General features: G+C 37.3%; 1 protein-coding gene across 3 annotated transcripts in view; it reads right to left on the bottom strand.

Annotated features, from left to right (window-relative positions):
• Positions 1-19,487, bottom strand: part of LOC124784021 (inositol polyphosphate 5-phosphatase OCRL) — a 95,583-nt gene that overhangs the window by 40,752 nt on the left and 35,344 nt on the right. For all 3 annotated transcript variants that reach the window (XM_047254066.1, XM_047254067.1, XM_047254068.1), the window contains 4 exons: positions 16,873-17,094; positions 16,169-16,304; positions 6,136-6,315; positions 5,951-6,047 (listed from right to left, as the gene is read on the bottom strand). In XM_047254066.1, coding sequence (XP_047110022.1) covers positions 5,951-6,047; positions 6,136-6,315; positions 16,169-16,304; positions 16,873-17,094 — 635 coding nt within the window. The remainder of the gene's footprint in view (positions 1-5,950; positions 6,048-6,135; positions 6,316-16,168; positions 16,305-16,872; positions 17,095-19,487) is intronic.

The following is a 19,487-nucleotide window of genomic DNA, read 5'->3' on the forward strand; positions in this document are numbered from 1 at the left end:
TACTTTTAATCAGATAGTATAACTCCCCTTCCCCAGGTACTGCATTTTTTTGGTATAATTCCAATAATTTTCCTATTCCATAAAGAGAACTTGGTGTGCCATTTTATTACTCAAAGCAGAAATAACACTTCATTTTGAGACACCTAAGTTCCAGAACTTTAGCAGGTCATAATCTCATTTTGCATATTTTTGAAAATATATTGGTCACAATAAACAACATGACCATGAGATGTAATTACAATGAAATTAAAAAAAATGAACTCTTTGCTGTACCGGTTTTACAATCCTCAAGAAAAATAGCCTATGACAAAACAATTATTCACTTCTAGTACCATTTAATAGATTTAGTCCTTTAGAAGCCAAGTTTACTTCCAACCAAGTTCTGCTATTACTGAAGCAATCTACTGCAATATTTTCACTAGCAATGTCTTATTAAGGTAATCTACAGATATCTACTTCTGCTCATTGACCTTTCTACACTCTGCAATTTACATCATGTTGCAGCCTGTGAAAAAGCCTTAATAGCAGTTGTCCAGAATTTTTGTACAATCCTTGGTAAGTGGACCATATGCAGTAAAACTTGCTCAAATCGACACGTGTATAATTCGGATTTCTGCCCAAACCATACAAATATTTCTGTCCCGGTGCATTCAGTGCACTTGTATGTGCTGATTTTTGTATAAAGTGGAACATGCCTAATGCGGAAATGGAAAGCAAATTTTAGAACATACTTAATAATTCATTGTATAATGCAGAAAAGAGCCTACACAATACTACAGTATTACAGTTCATTAGTTATTCACGACTTTACAAGGACATTACTTTTAACACCTCTGTTAAGTGGGGCAAAACCAAGAAAAGAGTTCCAGCACAGCACTGCTGGTGTGGACCTAAAACCATGCTGCTCTGTACAACAATGAATAAGTTACGGTCAAGTGTCGGTAGAGTACATCAAAGGAAACGGTTCATTCATCAGCACTCTGCCGGCTTTCTGTTTTCCTCATTGATGCATGCCAGCACATACAGGAACATTGTTCCGAATCTACCAACACACTGCTGCAATGTGTTCCGTTAAACAATGGTTTTACCCGGCAAGATCATTATTTTCTGCCAGTTTCAGTTGACTAGTAGCACTTTAAAGAGATACAGTAACATGATGTCGAACAAACGGTATGTGTTGTTAATACCTAATGAAGAGATTGATATAATTGAGATGAGTGAGAAAGACCAATTCTATGTGCGCAAAATTATGTTGCATTTCAAATGCGGTAAAACACAAATTTATGAGACGTTAAGAAACAAGGATAAGACTCAGGACGAATGGATGAAAGGGAACGGGCAGATGAAAAGAAAGGCAAAGAAGACCAGAAATGAAGAAATTAACGAAATAGTGTGGAAATGGTTCGTAAGTGTGCGCGCAAAAAACTTATCTTTATCTAGACCCATGTTGCAGAGAGTGGTTTGGAAAGTCGCTGAAGAGCTTTGAATTATGGAGTTTAAGGCATCCACAAGACGGCTCGACAGTTTCAAAGGTAGGCACAACATCATGTAGAAGGAAGTGTGTGGGGAAGCTAAGGATGTGCAGGAAAGTGTAGCGATAGAATGGAAGACAATACTGTCCAACTTAATTGTGAATTATGACCTGAAAGACCCGTTCAATGCTGATGAAACAGGACTGTTATCACGCGCTGTCTTCAAAACTGCTAGCAATTCGAGTAAAAAGTGCACCGGCGGAAAAATGTCCAAGGAAAGACTCATTGTACTGCTGCCTGGAAACATGTTAGTTTAAATAGAGAAGCCACTGGTGATTGGAAAGGCGGCAAAATGGAGTTTCAAAAACAGACGTCAGTAAGCTTCCAGTCACATGACAAAGCAATAAAAAGGCATGGATGGTGAGTGGTCTTATGGAAGAATGGCTGGTCTCCTTCAATGCCAAAATGAAAAAAGGAAAGCGGCAAGTTCTCCTTATCCTAGACAAAGCAACCTGCTACCTGAAAGTAACGTTATCAAATGTGAAATTGGCTTGGTTCCCTCCAGGTTCAACCAGCCTCACACAACCCATGGATCAGGGCCCTATTTAAACATTCAAGTGTCATTATAGGTGATTACTAATGCAATCTCTTATTCTTAGTGTTGAAGAAGCCGAAAGTGCATTTGCTCTTGCACGGTCAGTTTCTGTTCTGGATGCAGTAAACTGTATTTGCTTGGCAGTAAAGGAAATAAAACCTGAAACTGTCACCGAGTGCTTCAATAAAGCGGGGTTTGGGGTCAAGAATAAGACGCTTCTGTGGCCATCGAAGTTCAAGAAAATGCAGCACCAATTGCTGAATTAACGAAAATGTGAAACGTTTCGTGTAGTGCAGATGATTACATTCGAAATGATTACCTTTTGTCAATTCACTCCACTTTCACTTCAACAGATTTAATTGAAATCCATAACACAGAGGATGATGAAGAAACAAAGGAAGAAAAAGAGGAGAAAAATGATTTCCCTAGAAAAATCAATAAGCTTGAAGAAGCCATTGCACGCGTAAACACTGTTATGCAATTTGCAGCACACACAAATTCTCCCAACTTGTCAGAACTATTGTATGGTGTAAAAATTGCCTAGGAAAAACAATTTTGAACAGAAAATTGAAACAAGTTTCCCTCCTTGATATGTTGTGAAAAAAAAAAAAAAATAAATAAATAAATGTAAAGCAAATAAACATGGGAAAAATATGAATGTACATACAATAATAAACGAATTTAAAGTTAGAGTAAAAATATAGAAATGCTGTGCTAGTTATCAATTAGTGTAATGGTCCAGTGTTTTATTGTCCAATATACAGCAAACGAACATCTACAGTGCTGGAGTGAAGGTACAAAGATACAGTATAAGCATAGTTAAAAATTTTTACTGTACTTTTGTTCATGATACCTGACAAATTTTACTTAGCCCCGTGAGTTTTGTGCAATCCGGAAACTTGTCCAATTTGGAAAATTATTTTAGTTCCAGGCGATTACGTTTTGAGCAAGTTTTGCTGTATATATATGGAGACTAACAGTGGCTACAAGAGTGTGCGTTTGAGTGTGGGTGATTGTGTATTTGAATCTGTGTACTTTTACTGAAAAAAGAACAAGAGCTTGAAACCTAGTGCAAATACGGTTTTCCGCTATGTGTTTGTGTCCCAACCACGAGTCTGCTATAGGTGAGAGTGTGAACGAGCTAGGTGGATACTTTCCATGTGTTATGTTTCTCTATTCCCAAAATAACCAAATCTTTCATTTAATTTCATCTTATTCTCAATATGTTTACCTATTGACACGTAGCACTTACCTAAAAACCTCAACTTCTTAAATTTATTATTTTAAGTGTTAAGTTTGTTATTCACATTCTCATTTCCAAGTGTTCTGATTCCATCTGCGTAATTAATTTTCATCAGAACAAAAGTTACTGTTAATTGAAGTTAGCACTATAGTTCCAGATGTGTAAAACTTTACAAGTTTATCAGCATAATATTACAAAGCGAGCTGTGGAGGACTTTAAATTACTGAAAACCAATTACCTTAAGCAATACTTAACATAAAAGTTTCTAGCTACTGCCAATTTCCACTATCAGTTTACAGAGTGATTACTAACTTTTGTTAACTTATTTTTCCATACCAACTGACATACAGCATTAATTAACTCACCTTACTAAGTTTTGCAATATGGCACTCATCCATATAAATAAGGAGATGCACACTGGCATTACAATAATAGTTCTTCCACGTATTTTTCTAAATTTCTGACTAGCAACATTTTATATAAGTGAAAATCTTATTAATCCTTGCTGCTCATCAAAAACAATAAACAGCACATAAACGATTTTCAAAACATCTGCTTTTCAAAATATTAGTTTGGCTTTAAGCCCATTTATAAATAGTCTGATGTTACCCAACAGACAGTTCACAGTTGGGGAGCTAAAGAGTAACACCTATGCCGGACAGTCTCTTGTCCTTTGACTTATGTTTCTATTATGTATATTCTTCACATGAGAATACAGACTCCAGTCACCAAAACTCACAGACTTTAATGTTTAATTACTTTTGAGTGACTTTAGTTATTGAAGTTGTATACGATTATTGTCACTGAAGTGAGGAACTTGTTGGACTCAGTCATTTGTGTAATGGATGCACTCAAATGAACACGTTTAACAGATAGCTAAAGGACTGTGCTAAATGTGAACTGTGTTGTTTTTAGATAAACGTGAACTGTTTATTTTGTACCACTATTGAAAACTGTGTTTGCTTGTGCTGGTCTGTAGATTTGCAAGAATGATTGTTCATAGTGCAAAATTGAATCACCATTGCAGCTAGAACGCATAATAAAGTGAGTGTGTGTGTGTGTGTGTGTGTGTGTGTGTGTGTGTGTGTGAGACTAGGTTCACATCCATAATCTTACTACTACAACTTGCAGCTATTACTTCCTAAACCTGGAATGTTAGTTCATGTATTAACAGGCAGCTTTACGCAAAAATAGTACCAATCTACTGTAAATAACGCGATCTACAGACCTTGGGCAACTAAAAAATTCAAATAATATAAATTTCTGGAAATTGTGGTATTCTCTAATTGATCATTATTATTTACATGGAGCACAGATGTATACAACAATATTTACAACTTCTGGAATGTGCCATTACAAGATGGGCTACATTTTTAAACACATATCTAGTGTGAATGAACTGTTTTTCAAAGAAGAAAGAAACCTGGTTTTACACACAAAGGAATGAACCAATGCTGACAACTATATATATATATATATATATATATATATATATATATATATAAATAATAGAGGGAAACATTCCACGTGGGAAAAATATATCTAAAAGGAAAGATGATGAAACTTACCAAACAAAAGCGCTTGCAGGTCGTTGTGTGTATGTTTGTGTGTCTATCGACCTGCCAACGCTTTTGTTTGGTAAGTTTCATCATCTTTCTTTTTATATATATATATATATATATATATATATATATATATATATATATATATATAATAGAGGGAAACATTCCACGTGGGAAAAATATATCTAAAAAGAAAGATGATGAAACTTACCAAACAAAAGCGCTGGCAGGTCGATAGACACACAAGCAAACACAAACATACACACAAAATTCTAGCTTTCGCAACCAATGGTTGCCTCGTCAGGAAAGAGGGAAGGAGAAGGAAAGACAAAAGGATATGGGTTTTAAGGGAGAGGGTAAGGAGTCATTCCAATCCCGGGAGCGGAAAGACTTACCTTAGGGGGAAAAAAGGACAGGTATACACTCGCACACACACACACATATCCATCCACACATACACAGACACAAGCAGACATTTGTAAAGGCAAAGAGTCACTCTTTGCCTTTACAAATGTCTGCTTGTGTCTGTGTATGTGTGGATGGATATGTGTGTGTGTGCGAGTGTATACCTGTCCTTTTTTCCCCCTAAGGTAAGTCTTTCCGCTCCCGGGATTGGAATGACTCCTTACCCTCTCCCTTAAAACCCATATCCTTTTGTCTTTCCTTCTCCTTCCCTCTTTCCTGACGAGGCAACCATTGGTTGCGAAAGCTAGAATTTTGTGTGTATGTTTGTGTTTGTTTGTGTGTCTATCGACCTGCCAGCGCTTTTGTTTGGTAAGTTTCATCATCTTTCTTTTTAGATTATATATATATATATATATATATATATATATATATATATATATATATATATATATATATATATATATATATATATAGTGTATGGGTTACTGTGCTAACTCCATTAAATCTATTCGTCTTCTGATGTGGACTTACTTACAATCTATTAACATAATGTAAGCCAAAAAACTTGTCAGATTATAACCAATGTCCATATTCAACATTATACAAAATTCTAATTCCTTAACATTATATTTTTGCAATTTTGGAGAGACTAAAGGAAGCTTCAGTTACATACCTGGCATTATAAATCCTGCATATGGTTCTATATTCAACCAATCCTTGCAATAACTTGAATCATCCAATTTTTTTATGAACTCAAATGTGACAGGAACCTGAAACAGTTTATCATGTAAAGATATAGTGTCTAATAATATACTTTATAGTGTGCCTAGCTCATACTATTACAAATTTTACAGTTACCTGCCCTGTATTAGCAATTATCAAATCTTTGGTCTGCGATTCTAAGTAGTAAATAGTGTCAAATATTATTTCTGTATTATCCACCATCACTTGAGGAAGAAATTCATTTTCCAATTTATCCAATTTTTTCATCACTTCCTCGTGTATTTTTCGATATTTGGCAGCATCAATCACTCGTATCTGCAGTAAAAAAATATCAATAATACAAAAATACTTAAATAAATTAGGAAACCAATGTAAATCAATCACACAACAAGTAAAAGCTCAATATGAAATCATACATGGTTTGTCTTTGGTAGAACAATACTTCAATGGTTTACAACATTTTGTGATTTTACTAATGTACCATCTGGTACTTAACTTAGTATGAAAAATTGGTTCATTTGAACTTATAATTGCCTATAATAGCAACTAATTTATTTTACTGCAAAAGTATAGTACTGCATGCATTACACTATTGCTTCAATTGTCTATCTCATTTCTCCAAAATGTCTACTCAACCATACTCTGTATGGCTGCTTTGAAAGACATGACAGATATATTCCATTTAAAGTCCTTGCCTGTATTGAAAAAGACCAACAATTTCATTATCTGGGAATATTAGCAGAATTTCAATGGACGGTGACTAAGTGCTCTATGATCAATTTTTCTTTTGCCTTCCCATGGGTTAGCTTTTCCAATATTATTTACTTTCACATCTATCTCCAATACAACAGTGTATTTTCATACAAATGGACATTACAATAGTCCTTTGCTACAGGTCATCTTCCTAGAGGAAGAATTTTGCTGCTATCATCCCATAGCTCCGTGCAACAAAATTAGCTTGAAAAATTTCTGCCCAACGTGACAACTGCTACGCAATCCCCCAAAAACCACAATGTTTGAAAATGGATCTACAATTCTGGCCATTAAAATTATAAGCATTAAATTAGCATAAAATAGACTATGTCCTTGGATAAAATGTTTAGCATTTCAGAGTTACCGCACAATGTAGGACGAGAGAACACCATCTACATCCTGCATATGAACAAGTTTAGGCAGGAGATATCTCATTCAGTAATAGCGCCTGAATGTTAATTTTTGTGAGAAGATCGTTATGCCTCATGTAAGAAGGAGAAACTCTAGCAGCACATATTGGAATTTGATAGTGACAGGATCATGGCCTATTGAGATGCCATTCATTGTTCTGCAATATTGCAGGACACGTTAGTCGGGACTGCAGGATAGACATGGTAGTATGGAATGGGTTGTAGGGGGCTATACTCAATGCCATGCTCAATCCCAAGTGTTGCTTGAGAGGTCGGAAACACTCTTTGCTCTGTTGTGCAGAAACACACAGGTACATCACACATCTTGTTATATCTTTACCGTCATCAATATTTCAATTTTTGTAATTAGCTGGTTTTGTGAATTTGGATATGTCTCTTTCAAAATAAACTCCCCTGAAAAGTGATATCTGTGGTGGTGCCACACTGTGACTTAAGTTGGCAGTAAAAAGAATACCAGAGGAGCAAAGTGTTTTGGTGGCCACTTATGTATGAAACAGTGCAGGAAGGGGTTGAGTGGAATGACCACTTCAAAGTACGGTATAAAAATATATATTGAATAAAATATATTCTCAAGAAAATACTATATGTTGCTCAAATTACTAAATAGTACATAAATATGAAACCTGGAAAAACCTGCATTTCATATGTCTTGAGTTGTAGTCAAGAATAAATGCATCAACAAAGTGCAGTGGCTGGTAAGAAAAATCCAGTGTTCAAATATAAGTGGAACTAGATGCGTAATCCTGCTACAGAGGTGCTATAGAAGACAGAAAAAAGGTAACCAGCCACACAACCTTGAGTTGAGAAATGGACTTGTTTGCAGTAAGACAAGATTCCACATTGACAGTGCTACAAAGTCCAGTGCACCACTAGCTATAGCATGATTACCTTCACTCCAACTTCCATTGACAGGACAGCAGAGAGATGTGCCAATAGTGGTGTGCCCAACAACAACACTGGGCAAGAGTTAATCACACTGTCTTTCTTATAAGAGCAAAATCCTGCATACAGTATCATGACAGACATAATTCGTGCACAGAGACACCAACGAGAATGCAAATTGCATTTGTTATTGTAATATGAGCCCAGCACCTGGCAAGATGGTATAGTGTGCTGCTTGTTCCACAAGATTATCACTTCTAGTTTGCAGAGTCAGTAATTTGCACAATAGGTCTTACATTTCTGACATGTTGGGCCAGCAGTTGTGCCCCGTCTTCAAGTCTCCATGAATTTATTTTTTAACATAATAATGTAAGACCACAAGTTGCCTTTGCTCTCTTGACATACCTTGATACAGGATGTGTGACTGTTGTCCTGACCAGCACATTCTCCTGGTCTTATACACTGCGAACATTAGTCACGGGTTGCCAAGAGACTAGCATGCCACCACTCACCATCCACTATGACTGATGAACTCTGGCACTGAGTTGAAGTAGCATGGCATTATGTACCTATATTTGTGATCCGATTCAGTCTAACTCCACATTCAGCCATACTGAAGTCAGTGTTGCAGCTGAAGGTGCCAGCTATGTGTACTACATTTCACCATATGCATATTTTATAGGGGAAATTTGCATGTAAAGTTTTCCAACTCATTAAATACGCACAAAATTTATGTGTGATTGCAGTAATTGGATTTGTCATTTCCCCTCCAGTGCAAACTGTCTGTAACTGAATTTAGTACCTTCCTTTAAGTGCTGGGTAAAATGGTCACTAAGACCTACATCTACATCCTCCACAAGTCGTATGGGGTAGAGGGTACCCTGTACCACAGTTAGTCATTTCCCCTCTTGTTCCACTCGCTCAGTGAGGCAAAAACTACTGTCTATATGCCTCCGTATAATCCTTAATTTCTAGTATCTTATCTTCGTGGTCCCTAGTGTAATGCATGTTGCTGGCAGTAGGATCATTCTGCAGTCAGCTTCAAATGTCAGTTCTCTACATTCCCTAAATAATGTTCTTCGAAATAAATGTCTTCTTCCAGTGATTCCCATTTGAGCTTCCGAAGCATATCCATAGCAGCTGCATGCTGATCGAACCTATCGGTAACAAATCTAGCAGCTCACCTCTGAATTGCTTCAGTGACTTCTTTCAATTCAACCTGATGCGGATGCCTTAACTCTAGCAGTACTCAAGAATAGGTTGCACTAGTGTCCTATATGCTGCATTCTTTAAGATGAATCACACTTCCCTAAAATTTTCCCAGTAAACCAAAGTCCAACATTTGCCTTGCCTACCACAATCCTCACATGCTCATTCCATTTCATGGCACTTCTCAATGTTACGCCAAAAACAATGTGACTGTGTACAGCATGACACTACTAATGCTGTATCCGAAACATTACAGGTTTGTTTTTCCTATTCATCCACATCAACTTACATTTTTCTACATTAAAGAGCCAGCTACCATTCATCAAACCAACAGAAATGTTGTCTAGGTCATCTCGTATCAACCTACAGTCATTTATCTTTGATACCTCCACATACAGCACGGTATCGTCAGCAAACAACTGCAGATTGCTGCCCAGCCTGTCTGCCAGATCATTTATGTATATAGAGAAACAGCGACAGTCCTATCACAACTCCCTGTGGCCTTGCTGATGTAACCCTGTTGCTGTCAAGGACAACATACTGGGTTCTATTACTTAAGATGTCTTTGAGCCAATCACATATCTGGGAGCCTATTCCATATGAAAGTTCCTTTGTTAACAGTCTGCAGTGGTGTACAGTGTCTAATGCTTTTCAGAAATCTAGAAATGTGGAATCAGCCTATTGCTCTTCATCCATAGTTCACAGTATATCATGTGAGAAAAGAGCTAGATGGGTTTTGCATGAACGATGCTTTCTAAGGCCGTGTTGATTCGTGGACATAAGCTTTACGGTGTGTAGAAAATTTATTATATTTGAACTCCGAATTCTGCAGCATACCAATGTTAAGGATATTGGTCTGTAATTTTGCACATCTATTCTTCTACTCTTTTTATTACAGGAGTCACCTGCATTTTTTTCCAGTCACTTGGCACTTTGCACTGGTTGACAGATTCACAATATATGTAAACTAGGTAATGGGCAAATGCTGTGGAGTACTCTTTGTAAAACCGAACTGGGATTTCATCCGGACCTGGCAACTTATTTCTTTTCAACTCTGCCAGTTGTTTCTCTATCACAAGGACACTTATTATTACATCAACCATCCGGGACACTGTGATGGTCAAACAGTGGTACATTTCTGTTTCTCCTGCATGAATGATTTCTTAAATGTGGAATTTAAAACTTCTGCCTTCCTTTTGCTATCTTCTACTGCCGAACCAGACTGGTCAGTGAGTGACTGCGTGGAAGACTTAAACCCACTTAGCAATTTTATATACAAACAGAATTTTTATGGGTTCTCTGCTAGATCTTCCGCTGCCTTCACTACTTCATCCCTCAAAGCTACCCATTCTTCTTCTACTGTATTTCTTTCCCCCATTCCTGTCAATTGTTCCCTTATGTTCTCCCTGAAACTCTCTACAACCTCTGGTTTAGTCAGTTTATCCAGGTCCCATCTCCTTAAATTCCCACCTTTTTGCAGTTTCTTCAGTTTTAATCTACAGTTCATAACCAATAGATTGTGGGCAGAGTCCACATCTGCCCCTGGAAATGTCTTACAATTTAAAACCTGGTTCCTAAATCTCTGTCTTACCATTATATAATCTATCTGATACCTTTTAGTATCTCCAGGGTGCTTCCATGTATACAACCTTCTTTCATGATTCTTGAACCAAGTGTTAGCTATGATTAATTTACGCTCTGTGCAAAATTCTACCAGACAGCTTCCTCTTTCATTTTTTACCCCCAATCTGTATTCACCTACTATGTTTCCATCACTCCCTTTTCCTACTCTCGAATTCCAGTCACCCATGAGTATTAAATTTTCGTCTCCCTTCACTACCTGAATAATTTCTTTTATCTCATCATACATTCCATCAATTTCTTCATCTGTAGAGCTAGTTGGCATATAAACTTGTACTAATCTAGTAGGCATAGGCTTTGTGTCTATCTTGGCCACAATAATGCGTTCACTATGCTGTTTGTAGTAGCTTACCCGCATTCCTATTTTCCTATTCATTATTAAACCTAATCCTGCATTACCCCTATTTGATTTTGTATTTATAACCCTGTATTCACCTGACCAAAAGTCTTGTTTCTCCTGCCACCGAACTTCACTAATTCCCACTATATCTAACTTTAACCTATCCATTTCCCTTTTTAAATTTTCTAATCTACCTGCCCAATTAAGGGATCTGACATTCCACACTCCGATCCATAGAATGCCAGTTTTCTTTCTCCTGATAATGATGTCCTCCTGAGGAGTCCCCGCCCGGAGATCCGAATGGGGGACTATTTTACCTCCAGAATATTTTACCCAAGAGGACGCCATCATCATTTAATCATACAGTAAAGCTGCATGCCCTCGGGAAAAATTACGGCTGTAGTTTACCCTTGCTGCCCATAGCATGATTTATAATCTGTTTAAGCTTTGCCCACAATTCCCCTATGGCCATCATTCTGGAACTTCATGATTGCAGTACATTGTCTAAGTGAGATGCTAACAACTGCTTATCTGCTCTTTCTAGCAGAAACACTCTCCTAGCCCTCTTGACTGATTTATCAACTTTCATAACCATAGTCACTATGATGACATCATGGTCACTAAACCATATGTGCACAAAATGTTTAGTAAAAGTCTCAGGTTTACAAGGCAGTGTTCAAGAAACCAACAATGGTAGACGTGACATATGACAGAAGGCGTGCCAAGGTAGTCTGCGCGGCTGTTGTGAGCACTATGTCCAGATGGCGTAGTGGTCAGCGTATCTGCTTAGTAAGCAGGAGACCTGGGTTGAAATTCCAGTCCAACACAAATGATATAAATCAATGCCCATTGGCAGTAATGTCTTTAATTCTTTTGTGTCTTGAAACTTGACACTGACAGGCACTGGCTCGCTACTAGTTACATAAATCTTCTTTAGTGTCATTCAGGTATGTTTACATCTTTTGAAAATCATCATGTCTGGGCCAGAAGTTAAACTATCATTGAGTCTGAGTAGCTCCACAAAATGACAACATACGACAATAGGTAAGGTACGACAGATCACAACCAAACTGTTTTCCTACATTTTTTCAGATAAAAAACTGTTTGCTATCTCATCAGAGCAAAGTGCTTTAATTTTGCCATTTATACTCTCAACAGTTCAAATGGCTCTGAGCACTATGGGACTTAACATCTGAGGTCATCAGTCCCCTTGACTTAGAACTACTTAAACCTGACTAACATAAGGGCATCACACACATCCATGCCCGAGACAGGATTCGAACCTGTGACTGTAGCAGCAGTGTGGTTCCCGGCTGAAGTGCCTAGAACTGCTCGGCCACAGTGGCCGGCTCTCAACAGTTCAAAAGTTTGTTAAAGACTGAGTCCGCAACCTTTACGTAATTACTGTATGTAGCCATTCCCAGCAACTGTCCCTAGCTGTGAAAAATCATTATTACCAGTTTGTAAACCTTTTCAACAGCTGAGAGAGCTGGGGGCATCCTATTGCTACACTGATTCTTGGCAGTCACTAAGATTAAATTTGTAGCTTTTTCTGTGTCATTTGCCTAATTTTTTCAGAGACTCTGAAGAAAGGTACAATGTATTACTAGTTTTTCAGCCTCCCACAAATAAGCTTCTGCAGCGGATGTTAATATGGAAACACAATTTTCATCGCTTATCTTGCATTTAGCAAAAACCAGAAGTACAGAAGTGCAAAGTTCCTTGAGACTTGCTGTAAATTTTGCTGCTGCTGCTACTGCTGTTGTTGTTACATATCATTGCTGAGCGATGATACATGACATTTTACAATTGTCACCAGTATCCCTGTTTTGCTGGTGTATGTTGAATAATTTGTTTTAAATCAACAAAGCCAATGAGTGTCAAAGCATTGGTCAATTTCTTCATATGACCTTTTTCTCCCGGCAGTTTCCATTTGAGTAGGCTTCAGTGATCTTTCTTCTTCATGTATTTTTCTGATCAACGCCAATGAAGGTGACCTGTTGTCGTTTTTAGTATTTAACAATTGGGAAAGTCGTGCCCACTTCTTTTTTCCATCTGAATGAGCTATGAGATAGGAATCCTTAATCATTTCTACAAAAGTAGGTGATTCTCCGTTCTTCTTGTCTGCAAATGTAATTAAATGTTTCTGTAAACCTTTCAATTCCTTGCAGAGTCTGAGTAGCTAAACATCACGCTCAAGGGTGGGGGGAGGAAACTCCCACACTTAGGGACCTGAGAAGGTATCATCTATTTTTGCCGAAATTTGCAAATCTCTTTGCAAATGATGAGACATATAAATTAAAAAAGATATCATGCTATCTATGGTCCTTAATGCTTTTAACTAAATTTCTGGTGATTCAGGAGCTTCTCGACTCCAATGTTTGCTTTTGCAACCACATCAGCATTTCACCACTGCTCCTCATTAACTGAATCCCATCACAAACACCCGTAAAGTTAAAATAAGACTAATTTTTAGCCACATTGTTTGGGGTTTATAATAAGATTATAAAAATTTTGTACCTGAATATACTCTCTTTTGCAGTTCTATAAGCCTAATGGTAATTCACATGGTGATTACTTAAATAACGTTCAATGTACAAGAGTAGGACATTAATTTTATTTTATTTAGGTTGGTAGCGAGTATAATTGTCTAGTAGAAATAGTAAATCTCTTACTTTTCTTGTCCCCTCTTGAAAAAATCATTTGCAAAATGACTCCCCACAAACTACAAGGAACTCATCATCAGACCACCTTCTGACGTGTGTCCGCAAATGTTCCATAATCTTCCTTAACGGACATGAATGAAAGTTTACTTCAACCTTTATCATACCAAATATAAAGTCAAACTTAAAAGAAACAAACACAACATCTGAGGTACTCTTGTAATCTATAATATATGGTCATTTCCTAACTTTACAGACAAGCTGAGATTTTTGCCTGTTTGAAACTCCCCTCTGCTGGTCTTTTTCAGTATCACTTAAAACTTTGGAGATGGGCCACTTAGAAGACTATCAGGCTAAGGTGATCCATCATTTATGCCATTATTTAAAGCATTAGTGACACGTATGTAACTGATGTATCTTCAAGATTAATACATACTAAAAGAAAAAGAACAAGATTTATTTTCCATATTTAACTTAATACTTTTATAGATTACATATTTTAAAGATGACAGAGTATAATTATTCCCACAGGAAAAAAGTGAGAGGTGAGTTATTGAGCAGTTTCTTCCTCTTGAGCTTCCAAAATTTCTTGCTCACCCAACAAACATGATGTATTTGTAGCAGAATTACAGCAAACTGTGAAACCTAATAAGCACACACACAAAATTGTATCACTGTGATCATATTGGCTCAGCCATTTGTGAAAGCAGCTGTTACATTCACTGATGTCTCTTTCGAAATAATTCTGGAGAATAACAGGAGACAGCAACAGTCAAGGTACAGGTAGTGTGATGTCCATACATGGTTCTCCTACAAAACATGTCTAGCTTTTGAGTTAGAAGTGGCTCGCACATGAAGAAAATCACAGCTTTACCTATTCTAGGGTTTGGTCTTTCTATGACGAAGTTGTGGACTAAGCTATGCTCGGGGCTTGGTCTCCAAAGTGTTGAACATTGACATAAAGAAGGTTGTTTTCCATGGTTAGCATACTTCACTTACCCCTTCACAAAGCACCATATCCTTTAAATGTATGTTGGTCTGTCTGCAAGAACGAGTATACTCAAGTGATGATCACTGACACAGATCAACTTAGTAACTCCAAAGTTGTCACTTTTTCTTGTCCGAGAGAATAATATCATTTCTTGTAAGTATAAACATGTTACACAATGGAAATGTTTTGATAGTCACAGTACAAATGTTTATTTTAAACTTGTTTTACTTGTAAAAAACATACTGCTTGATAAACAACGAACACATGAAGTTCATTAATTTAATCTTTTCTTCCATTAAAGCTTGTGAACATGGAAAAATGTGAATCATTCTTGCAGTAAGATGCTGAGTCATTTGCATAATTAAATGGATGAAAATAACTGTTTGCAGTCAAAGATGTCACAGGTTTCTGTTTTATTAGGAACCAAAGCTTTGAATTCAGCTATATGGCCAAACAGCATAAATATTTCTCAATTTTTTTGAACTGCCTCTTACACAAGAGTAAAGAAATGATGAAAGTAATACTTTGGCCCCAAAAATAAACCACAACTCCGAAGAATAGCCACAAAAGCAGTGCTGTCTTTGGGTCTAGGGTAGGATCAATGATAGCACACACACTAAGCCCAAACTTCTGAGAAAGCCATCAGCCCAACATGGTTCAGGCGAAGTCAGAACAGAATCTTTTAATTATGAAGCACCCTCAGAAAATTCAAATTGTTTCTGGACCTAAACACAGCGTGTACTTAAAATTCTTCAAAATAAGGGAGCCTTAAGAAATTCCCATTCAACAGTCCATTCCTGGGACATGTTATGACTTCCTTCACAGTTGCAACTAACATTTCCAGAACTGCCAGTGAATGGATCAAATAGCATGTTGTAACATGAGCCAGCATCTCATGAGAGATGGAGAGATGCTTACTCTCAGGGATAGTGGTGGGTGAAAGGGGGCATTAGTGTAAACAATCAGCAATTTGTGTATGTTGCAGTATCCATCCAAACACTGCCAAAAAGCAATTAAAACCAACACCTGAAAGTGACAGCTGAATTTCATGTACACTTCCAAAGGAATGCAGTAGATGACTGTTCACACTCATACACATTAAATCTACAATGGAAATCAATATAATGAGATTACAGTAACAATGCATACAAATGTCTGTCTAAAAAACAAAAGTTAATTTACAACAAACTACACTTGGTATGAACTGGCAACCAAGAAATAGGACTTCAACTAATGAAATGAGATGAGCAAGCCTTACCTGTGAATCAAATAATGCACTAACTGGCTTATGATCACTAATTTTGAGTTCTGGATGACTTCTGTAAGCTAACTGTTTGATACCATCACCTTTCCACAGTATTCTATCACACCATGCTGGTGCTCTATTTTTTTCACTGTGAATAAAATGTACAACGTTAAAAATTAGGAAAACAGTGCAAATGTGAACTGTAGCAATTTTATTATCAAGTTACCAGGTTATCTTCAGATTATAATTGAATACTGTAGAAAAGGTAACCCAAAGATACAAAGTAAGAACTATAATCAGATGTAAAATGATTGCCAAACAAATACCCTAAAAATTGGAAGAGATATACGAAGATGATATCTGAATAATCAAAACTGAAGATGGGAACACTGTGGGATGATTACAGTTTTAATATGTAGTGCAACACATTGTCAATACTCAACCATAATTTGCCTGCTACAAACACTTCTACATTAATCCAAAATTTAAAGTCTGCACCTCAATGACATTTACGCTCCTTCACCCAATTGTTGTAGTAATCATTATTGAAGTGCACTTCAAACATTATAAGCAGGAAGAACTGGCACAATTGTCAAGTTTTGCCATATTTATTTGGTAAGACACTTAATCAAATACTCTAATGCACATAAAAACTTATATTTCAAATTATACACAAATTTAGTATGTTAAAAAGGAAATAACATTTACAGCATTACCTTGAATCCCAGTTGTCTGATCCTGGGTCATATTTATAAGTTGGTCGGAAAGTGAGTGACCCTTCTTGGTAGCCTACAAAAACATTTTTGTTCTTGTGTTGTTGCCGTAGCTGGTCAAATTCAATAATGGTCTCTAAATTATTTTTATCAATACAATCCTTCACAATCTTCGGATCTAGATCTGTTATTCGGTAATTTAAATCTCCAAGCCAAAAAATTTGACTGCAAGTACAAAAGAAAATCTGATATAGATTATACCTCATAAACATCTTAAAATGGCTCAGGTATTCTCATCCCAAATCATATTTTAATGTACAGGTAGCATCATTCAAAAGTTTTATTTGAGCTTCTGTTTGTTGCTTAAATTTTTCCAAGCACAAATAACCAAAAGATGAGAATTTGCAAAATGTTTGGGAAATTGCTTGAATATCTGATCAAAACATAAACAAAAATAACTGTTTACGTATACAGACTGACGCAGCGAGTGAAAGCCTGTACAAACGCCAGGAATCAAACCCAGGTCTTCTGGTTACTAGCCAGGTGAGTTAGCCGCTAAGCAACCTTGGCACAGTGGTCCACACAACTGCATGGATTACCCTGGCAAGCCTCCCTCCTTGAGCTAAAGTTTCACAGCTGCCCCAGTCTACTTGAAATTCCCCCTTACACACAAACAGAATTGCTGAGGCTCTCCATGTTCTGAAACAGCATCTCAGCATCAATCGGAGATCCAGCCTGAGACCCAGGTGCAGGTACTTAAACAGAAGCCTAGTAAGCAGGAGGCCGGGTTCGATTCCTGGCCTTGGTATAGGTTTTCACTCACCACTTCAGTCTACATACATGAAATCTGTATCTGTGTGAGACCAGTAAAGTCTCTGAAATTGGGTCATTTCATCCGTAAAAATAATTTTATCTTTCATTTATTATAATAAGTTACAGCTTTGGCATCTACATATCTGCTACATCAGTGAATTCCTTAATATCTAAATCAACAACCTCTCCCAGGTTTTCCTCTCCTCTACGCAACCCACAGATTTTGCCCACAATGAAATCTCCCATACTGTCTCTTCTTCACACCCTCTGTTAAGTACAGCTCCCACTTCTAAAGGAAACTTAGAATCACCAGTTACTCCACAAACACTAACAAGGGGACCATCAGAAGAGTAAATAACGGATTTTGAGGCATCTTTGACATGTTTTAGAGGGACATGCTCCGAGTATGATGCTAAGCGCTTTTTCTAGCGAGGGGCCTTGGTTTCCGAGAAAATTGATCTTAAAGCTCACTGTGCATTGTAATACACATAACTTTAGCCATATTCCAACCAAGTGAGCGTGCGGCAGCAGTTAAGGTCTACAGCTATCACACTGGAGGTATCGTGTTGGGGTCATTTCCGTGTTTTTGCTTTTTCTAACATCAGAATAATTTAATATTTTTCCATTTTATTTTACAGAATATCAACAAACAGTATAATTGTGTGAAATTACTAAGAAGTTTAAATTGTGTAGGTTCGATCAAACAGAAAACGGACTATCCGTGCAGACTTCTCATGCGAACTCTGTGTATTGTGAGAGTGCAGCCCCATCACCGCCTTTATTTGGCTACGGTGATACAATTTCATAATATGCAGAGTTCACATGGACAGTCCTCAGTGTTATGAATATGTATCACCATGGTCAAACAAATGGTGGTGACCTAGCTCCTGAACCAATAGTTTGCATTTGTCTTCAACGTTTGTCGCGCGTAACGCGTTGTTAATGCAGTGCGTGTTCAGAGACTACAGTGAAATGGACGGCCCAAGTGTGTCTACAGATGTGCAGCCACAAGAAGATACATCAGAGGTAGAGGAGTTGAATTAACACTTCAGAGGCGAAATCACTAACGCCATCAAATACACTGAATTAGATTTAAATCTTCTAACAAATACACCGCCCAGCACGATCTCTCCTAATTCAATTGCAATTGGCAATGAGATATGCATCGCAATACAAGACCTGTTGGCCGAGAGACGGATCATTGATGACGATGAATTAATAAACATCAACGAAGAAGACAAAGTACACAAATATGAGGCGGTTAAGTTTCAGTTTTGGGTAGATGTTCTCTTTCTTGCAGGGGAATCCACATAACATAAACCTGTTTATTTTGTAATATATGGGAGTAGAGGGAGATGGCAATTTCATTGCCAACGAATTCGCACATGAACCAGCAGATTATGTGCCTCCATCCTACAAAGTACGAGCAGCCGCTCTTGCAGTACCTCATCTGAAATGGAGCCTAAAGAGTTTGCATTCCTCCGGTGTCTCTCATTTAAATAAAAAATCAATGCTATATCGATGGAAAGAGGAAGTGAAACGAGGTGGAACTCATCATGATAAATGGAACACTATCAATCGTGAGACTTGCGAACGGTTTGTTGAAGTGAGACAATTTGGAAAAGGTAAATCATATCAAAATTTATGTCAAATACATCATAAGAAAGAGACTGGCTTGTGAAAATAATATAATGGATGATGAACACTGCTGCTCCATTTTTATCGGATACCTTTAATTTTGTGGCCAGCTTGGCTTGAATCAAATGATTTAAGCAAAAGCATAAAATCAGGCAAAGGAAGATTAC

Source organism: Schistocerca piceifrons, chromosome 1 (assembly GCF_021461385.2).
Source record: "Schistocerca piceifrons isolate TAMUIC-IGC-003096 chromosome 1, iqSchPice1.1, whole genome shotgun sequence".
NCBI classification, from domain to species: domain Eukaryota; kingdom Metazoa; phylum Arthropoda; class Insecta; order Orthoptera; family Acrididae; genus Schistocerca; species Schistocerca piceifrons.